At 36.5% G+C, this 8,740-nt stretch overlaps 1 protein-coding gene across 1 annotated transcript; it reads right to left on the bottom strand.

The window, feature by feature from the left end:
• Positions 1 to 8,277, bottom strand: nop53 (NOP53 ribosome biogenesis factor). Its single transcript, XM_084126165.1, has 12 exons — positions 8,056 to 8,277; positions 7,354 to 7,430; positions 7,177 to 7,264; positions 5,798 to 6,006; positions 5,664 to 5,719; positions 4,058 to 4,153; positions 3,864 to 3,962; positions 1,925 to 2,086; positions 1,664 to 1,839; positions 463 to 529; positions 300 to 376; positions 1 to 145 (listed from the first exon to the last, which is right to left on the bottom strand). The coding sequence occupies exons 1-12, from the start codon at positions 8,259 to 8,261 to the stop codon at positions 85 to 87; spliced, it is 1,374 nt and encodes a 457-aa protein (XP_083982291.1). The 5' UTR covers positions 8,262 to 8,277; the 3' UTR covers positions 1 to 84.
• Positions 8,278 to 8,740: the final 463 nt, after the last annotated feature.

The following is an 8,740-nucleotide window of genomic DNA, read 5'->3' as shown; positions in this document are numbered from 1 at the left end:
TTGTTGGAATATAACAGCTTTATTTTCTTCTTGCAATATGAATAGCACACTATAATTTGTTGGAGGACTGGGAAACAACTGCAGTCACACTATCTCCCTGAACGCTCTCTTCTCTGTGTACTTCACCTTGTACTTCCTCTTAAACCTGAAAAGAGAATAGCAAAGATTAAAAACAGACACAGAAAAAAAGAGAAAGCCCTGTAGCTTCAGCTTGCCACAAAAAGCCTACAATTCCACACTGACACTCTTAATCTTAACATCCACTTTATACAAATAAAGCAGTAAAACATCCAACTTACTTGGCTCTTTCTCTGGGCTCAATAAGGTTTCTCTTCTGTAAGCTCATAAATCGATCTTTTAGGATGCTGCCCTCTGGCTGCATGACAAGAAACACATGTTATTTCAAATAACATGCAACTGGAAGTCAGTAAGAGATCAAGGCAGACACAGTTAAACACACACCTTCAGACCGCGGAGAGAGCCGGCAAGCTCATGGCTAAGCTGAACATCGAGATCTGGTGCCTGAAACCTGTGGAAAATACAACACTAGTTTAATTACAATCAAAGAACAAGAGGTTACATCTTCATCAAGCTTTGTGTTTTTGTTAAATATCTTTGTGTGCAGGGCACTTATGACGATCTTAAAGGGCCCTAATGCCAATATATGCGCTTTTTCAACAAAGTGTCAGTAACACGTCAGGAAAATCTCACCTGGAGAGGTGAAACTGTCAGATAATCTCATTGATTTTTTTTATTTTTCATTGAGTCGATGTGTGAAAACTTGTGGAACATTATTTGTGAAATCACACTCCTAATTCTAACATGTGACCTACTGTCCTGCAGATTTGAGCTCCAACCTTCATCAAACACACCTGAACCAGCCAATCAAACGCTTCCCTGTGGTGAAAATCCAGCTTTTAATGTTGTTTATATGTCTATGTGGTGTTTTTAATGTGCTTTAAGACAAACCATGTGTAAATTCATCAGTCGACACCATTGCTGAGTATTTTCTCCTTAAAACTGCAGTGAACCAAAGACAGTCTCAAAAACACGGTTTGAAATCGCTGGTGTTTCTGACGTCACAAACTACCTTGTAACCAATCAGATCAACGTGTGATCGTCAACGAGTGGATCTCTGAGCTGGTGTGAGTGAGTGGAGGCGGGGCTCATTTGCATATTCATAGAACCGTGCATACTAAATTAGGCAAGGGTGTAGTTACATTCAAGCTATTATAAGGCATGGAGAAATTGTTTTCAAGTTAAAAAAAAGTTTAAATATGTCATTTTGGTGATCAAAGATGAGTTTTAAAGGATAAAATGATTGACTACTTTAAAGGATCGAAAATTTGATTTTGAAAATCAAAAGCTGATCAGGTTGGATATAAACTTTGCAGGGCAGTGGGTCTCCAGGAGAAGGATTGAAGACCTCTGTTATAACTCATAGATTCTCAAATGAACAATTGATCTAATAATACCATAACATAGCTTTGTGCGTTGCCTAGACTAAGATCACTCATGAAGGCCTATGTAATTAGGCACCAAACTGTGGTGTGAAGTTATTAATAAGCATTTCCTATTTCAAGATGTTGCCATTGATTTTTGAATCACTCTATTCCCATCATTATGTCATGTCAGACACAGCTGGAGAACAAAAGAAACAAACTTGAGTCTGCCGAGTCTGCGAGGCATGCTCTTCTGCGCCTCCTGATTGGCCTTGCGCTGAGCCTGCCTCTGTTTGGTCCTCTGTTCCTGCGTCTTCAGGTTGGCACGGATGGATCGCAGCTGGAACAGTTGCTGCTGCTTGTCAATCATTTGACGCTCAGCCTTCCTCCGCAACTCCTGTTTGACAAATTAAAGGTTTGAATGTGAATCAAGAGATTCATCCCCAACTTGGACAAGAGGCGAATCCATTCTGCTTCCTTACCTTGATCCTCTGAGCCTTCTCTTTCCTCCTCTGTTTCTCAGTTTTCTTTTCCTGTGTTGCGGTCGGCCCAATGACTGTGTCTTCGCTGCCCCCTTCTGGCTCTTCCGGCTCAACGTCCCCTTCTTCAATCAATCCCTCCACCTGCTCTTTAAAGCTGCTCTCCTACAGATACACAAGCACATCTATATTTAGAACAGCATGTGGACACATTCCCATCTAAACCTGGAGTGGAAACAGAACGCTAGCTTACCTAAGATCTGCACAACAGCACTGTATAATGCTTACTATTTATAAATATAAATATATATATATATATATATATATATATATATATATATATATATATATATATATATATATATATATATATATATAAAAATTCACTCCGTGATTAACATATGCATGTTATCCATTTAACGTAGTAATTACAACTTATTTTACTTTTCTTAAAATTATTTTTTTTAAATAATCTTGCATCTTTTTTTTTTTTACATAATGTCTTAATGTGACAGTTTAACGAGTCGAGAAAGATGCTGAAATAAACTCATTCTTCACTTCAAGTTAATTGCATTACACTAATATACAGTATTTAATCGCATAACACTATTACAGTATTTAATCACATTACACTATTATACAGTATTTAATCGCATTATACAGCATTTAATTGCATTATACTGTATTATACAGTATTTAATCGCATTATACTGTATTATACAGTATTTAATCCCATAACACTGTAATATACAGTATTTAATCGCATAACACTGTATTATACAGTATTTAATCGCATAACACTGTAATATACAGTATTTAATCGCATAACACTGTAATATACAGTATTTAATCGCATAACACTGTAATATACAGTATTTAATCGCATAACACTGTAATATACAGTATTTAATCGCATAACACTAATATACAGTATTTAATTGCATAACACTGTATTATACAGTATTTAATCGCATAACACTTATACAGTATTTAATCGCATTATACTGTATTATACAGTATTTAATCGCATAACACTGTATTATACAGTATTTAATCGCATAACACTGTAATATACAGTATTTAATCGCATAACACTGTATTATACAGTATTTAATCGCATAATACTATTATACAGTATTTAATCGCATAACACTGTATTATACAGTATTTAATCGCATTATACTGTATTATACAGCATTTAATTGCATTATACACCATTTAATTGCATTATACTGTATTATACAGTATTTAATCGCATTATACTGTATTATACAGCATTTAATTGCATTATACACCATTTAATTGCATTATACTGTATTATACAGTATTTAATTGCATAACACTGTAATATACAGTATTTGCAGCTGTATATTACACATTTTTGCAAATACAATTAAGTGTTGCAGACTCCAAGCCTTTCAGTAAGGACAGAGAAATGACGGTCCTGACTGAAAGGAGTTCAGGAAACATCCTGTCATGTGTTGATGGGGTAAAGGTGAAGGAGCGTGGAATGATGGGAGTGGCTGTCTTCACCTCCCTTTATTTCATTTGAATGAATTAGCCACAAGTAATGTAACGTTTAATGCTAAATTACTAATTACTTTATTTGTCGAATTAAATGGTATGGTAACGTGTGGCTTACGTACATGCAGTTACTGTAGTAATTACTATAAATTGTGCTTAATTACATGCAACTAACCCTGAACAACACCCTAATCCTAACCCTATAGTAAGAACAGTTACTTATTACTCAATACCTAGATGTATAATTACACCGACACCTTAAACGGTGACCAATATTTTAATGCAAAAATCATACATATTGTGCCTTTAAGGTGGGGTGGAATTAAATGAATGGCAAAACGTCCGTCACCTCATGTACCCCAGTCTGGGGTATATTAACCCCTGAGTTAAGTTGTTAGCATAAGGTTTGAGGTTGTACCTCAGTGGCGATGTCCTCTTTCACAGCCAGCTGACGTGCCAACCTTTCCTCGGCTTTCAGCTTCTTGACCTCCACTTCATGGGCTTCACGAAGCAGGTTCTAGAAAAACACACGCGCTGATTTCTAAACACACAGAAGTGACGTAAAAAGAGCAAATCAATGTTTACGGATGCGAAGAGCTTTGTGTAGTTTACCTGGTGAGAAAAGAAGTCTGGGTTGTACGAGCCACCAGGACCAACGACCTCAATTGCAGGAAGAACTGAAGGTTTCTCATTCAGCCTATCTGGTCTCTAAAAGAGGAAAATGAACAAATTCAGCACATGAACAACAGCAGCTAAACCTAGCGGTCAACACATGTGGATGTTTTGATACCTGAGAGAACAGAGTGGCTGATGGTTGATATAAAGCCAATATTTATGACAATCACACTATTTAATTTAAAGATAGAAAATAACATGCATAATAATTGCTGAAATTTTATATTTTACATCATATTTAATAAATTAATGAGTAAAATCAGAAAATAAATTTGTAAAGTAAACTGATTTACTTCACTAGGATAACAGAATCAAAAAGCTGCTAATCTATAGACCAGTCAGGAGCAGACGTCACAGTTACGTCACTGCAGTTTCACACGCATTGTAGTGGCAGAAAAATAGTGCTAACAAGTGGAAGAAAATGGGCGAGATCCACAGAATAATGGGAAAAAAAATGTCTTGTGCGTCTGTACGTCAGAATCAACCAGAATGCAAACAAAGGTGGTCTTCATTTTTCATAGAACATAGTCAAAGACTTTAGATATATAAAGACTGCGCACTCACATTACTTATGAATGTGGGAACAAGTCCCGTCTTCTAAATAAAAGAGCCAATCACTGGTCGATAAAGTCATCACGTCACTGCAGCTGTCGTCAGTTAATATGTTATTTGATTGTGAGTTCAGCGGTCAGTCTTTGAGATTTTAGGATTCCTCCATTCAAGTAGATATGATTGGGTCTCGGATGCCCGAAGTAGCAAATATGACCGCTGAGTGAACAGACTTTCCTTGGAAGGGGCTTTGATAACGTTGAAGATGCACTTTTAAGCTAGACGCAAACGTTTATGGTTGCAAATACCAGACTGATGAAACCTGTGACGAATTACCCTATTATAGATCTACATAATATTCACATATGCAGTTCATAGAGGGCATGGAATAATATTTAAACCTATAACACATAACATTTAAACCTTTTTTTTATCTCACAATTCTGACCGCAATTGCGAGTTCATATCTCCAAATTTGGAGTTTATAACGCACAATTTTGTGAGTTTATATCTCAATTCAGAGAAAAGTCAGAATTGCAGTATATAAACTCACAATTCTGAGGGGAAAAAAGGGAAGTTCTGAGAAGATTTTTCTCCTCAGAATTGCAGGATATAAACTCGCAACTACGTTTTTTCTGTTGTTGTTTTAACATTGCTTCCTTGGACTAATATTGCAGAACTGTCACTTTTTGCCACGTGGAAGGCTCTGCCCAAACAACACGTCAAACCAAAACCAGAATGGTCTATGGTATTTTTATTTTATGTAGGAGGCGGAGCTCCTTGTGAGTTTGTGTTCAGGCAATGGAGTTCTCAGCGCTGTCAAAATAAAAGTCCTGCTTTTACAACATTTATCAGTCAAACTGAAAAACCAATAATTAAAAAATGCCAAATATTGTCCGATATATTGTCTGACCACTAGCTACATTTGTCCAAATGACTGTGAATACTTTTCTTAAGATAATGATCACAAAACAAAAGAACGCACTGCTCTCACCTTGACAAGCTTTTTTTTGGTTTGTTCCAGGTAGTAGGGATCGGCCGTCTCTGGCGCTGTTGGACAGAGACATTGAGCAACATTACGTCACTTGTTTACATTACTGACATATCAGAGAGTGTAAAGATACTCACTGCCTGCACTCCACAGGTCATAAAACGCTCTCGCTGGATTGTTATTGGCCACTGGAGTTTCTTTGACGGGCAGCCCAGAGGCAGCTGCAGCTCTTCGGAGTCGAAGAAGCTTTTCTCTTCGTGGCAACACTCCCATGGCCGCCAACCTCGCTGCTTTCTCTGCCATGCGCCGCTGCTTTTTAGCATTGGGCTGCTGGAACGCCAAGACACTAAAAGGACATCCGGAGAATCAGGGTCATGTAAGAGTGTGGGGGTGGTGTGGCACAATGGATAAGACACATGCCTTTGGTGTGAGAGACCCGGGTTCGAATCCACTGTGAAACACCAATGTGTCCCTGAGCAAGACACTTAACCCCTAGTTGCTCCAGAGGCGTGCGACCTCTGACATATATAGCAATTGTAAGTCGCTTTGGATAAAAGCGTCAGCTAAATGAATAAATGTAAATGTAAATGTAAGATTGGGGATAAATGGTTTGGAGACGATCAGATTATCCTTATATTATAGATGGATTTTATGATGCATTTTCCTTAATACTTAATGCCACTATATAGCAAATCTCTGCTGCATGACTGTTTATATCGTCACAAAAACCAAAATATATTAAAATCACACAGCTCTATGAAGCTGGATATATACATATGTCCAACTTTATCCACACACACTCACAAATCCTATATATACACTATATAGACTCTCAACTGCATGATTGCTATCACTATTAGTGATATCACTATTTTCTGTAAAGCTGCTTTAAAACGATGTGGATTGTGAAAAGCGATATACAGACAATACTGACTTGACTTTTAAATCTACAGCGAAGACAAGATTTGGTGGTAAAATATAAATCTTGAAATCAGCTTAACATCTTCAGCCGTTCAGCTCATAGTTTTTCATCTGTTGTGTTTCATGGCCAAATGTGAAACCTGAAACGTGTTTAACAGCGCCATATTTGATTTGAGAGTATTAGTATGACTTCAAAAGGTTTTCTAATATAATGCACAAGTTGTCTGAAACACTTTTAGGGTGAATTTTAAGTAAATATTAGTAATTAATCTCAGCAATTGTCTGCATGTATGCAATTTAATTACAATATATAGCCTAATTTCACTATTATATAATTTCAGTGTTCTCTCAATGGCATTGGACAAGAGAAAACAAAATAAAACAAACACCAAATAAGAGATTAAAAACTGAATCCTGACAATATGCCCTCAGATCCTGGACGGCTGTTCACACAACAGCCCTCCAAGCTCCATTGTGTTATCTTCACATTCCCAAAGAAATACTGGGAGCGCAAGGATGAGATCATCAGCGGGCAGAAGAGGATGCAGATCACAGGTCATTTTGAAAGTTAATTTTACAGTCGTACTGTACTCACTTTTTGGGAGCAGGTATGCGGGAATCTGGCTGAAGAATGAGATCTATCCGCAGAGGTTTGGAGCGTTTACCTTTCTTAACTGTCGTCTCTAATAACGAAAAAAACAGTTATGGATTGGGCAGGGAAAAAAACAATGACATAGTAGGCTATATAAAGAGAGGACCTTTTTAAACTTACGTGGTTGAGTTTCTTTGTCTTTTTCACCAGTGTCCACAAAGAAGAGACTGGCATCTGGTTTTTCAGCTATCAACCCCCTATGAATGAAGAAAGGACGAGAAGAATAAATAAGTGTTTGTTCAGAAGCTCCTGTACCATGAACCGTCGTGCGGTTAACTAAAAGGTTGTGTTATAAAACAATATATATTTTATCATCACTTTTTTTAATATATTATTGTTATTTTCTCATCTTTTGAACATACAAAATTATGTAGACAAACAATCAGCCATGCAACAGTAAGTGGAAATCAAAACAACAGCAACAAAATAAACAAAAATAATAAATAAGTTAGACTGGTTAGTTACACAGAAGGGTGAATGACGAAAAAAAAATAACCATAACAAATAAATTAGAAATAATATGCAGCAAAATATGCACAGCACAGTGTGTGAATTTAAAATTAAGCAAATATATAAAAAAGGACATGAGCATATATCAATAATACAATATAAACTTAATGACTCAATGGTTACGTACTACATAAAAACAGCCACGTGACGCTTATCAACTCTTTATAACGCACACACAGTCACATATAATTTAAATTAATATTTGTATTCTACTGGAATAAAGCAGACTATAGATATAAATATATATTAGTCTAATCATTTCCATCAATGTTAAACTTTAATGATAATAACCCATATTTACCCATGACTTACCCTGCTGCTTTCTCCTGAAGCCGCACGTCGTCCAGAAACTCCTCCACATCCTGGATATCACTGTATTTGTTCCAGTTCTTTTTCTTATTTTTGTTCACGCGTTTTCGCCGTTTAATATCCGAACTGTTTCCATCCAGACCCGAGTTAAAAGACAGAAACCCCGGCTGAGACGCCGCCATGCGCTTGTGTTTCCTGGCGGCCGCCATGATGGTAAAGGAGGAGGAGGAGGAGAAATGGGGGAGGAGACTATACGTGTGTGGACTCGACTCATGAATATTTAATTAGGTCACGTGAGCTCTACAAAGAGGGTAGGAAAATCCAAAATGTGGCCCCTGTCCCTTGGGTTGTATCTCAGTTATAAATGTTGATTTGCCTTAAAATGTTCTATTAAATTATTTAAAAATCCTTACCGTTTAATTTTAAACAGCTGTGTTTGGTCTATTCTAATGTAGGCCAGAGATACAGAATTGGAGAAAGTGCAATGCGAAATATGGTGGAATAACCCTTACAGAACGAAAATATATTTCCATATATTTATGATCAATACATTATATGGTGAAAACATAATGAACAATATATGAAATAATAACAATATATTTATAAATATATAAGGAATTGCCACTTTTCATATATTGAAAAATATATTTACACAAAAATGTAGCCTAATTAGTTGTGAGTACTATTT

Source organism: Abramis brama (assembly GCF_963993115.1).
Source record: "Abramis brama genome assembly, chromosome: 10".
NCBI lineage: Eukaryota > Metazoa > Chordata > Actinopteri > Cypriniformes > Leuciscidae > Abramis > Abramis brama.
The sequence above is the reverse complement of the archived record's forward strand: the minus strand, read 5'-3'. Positions and strand labels throughout refer to the sequence as shown.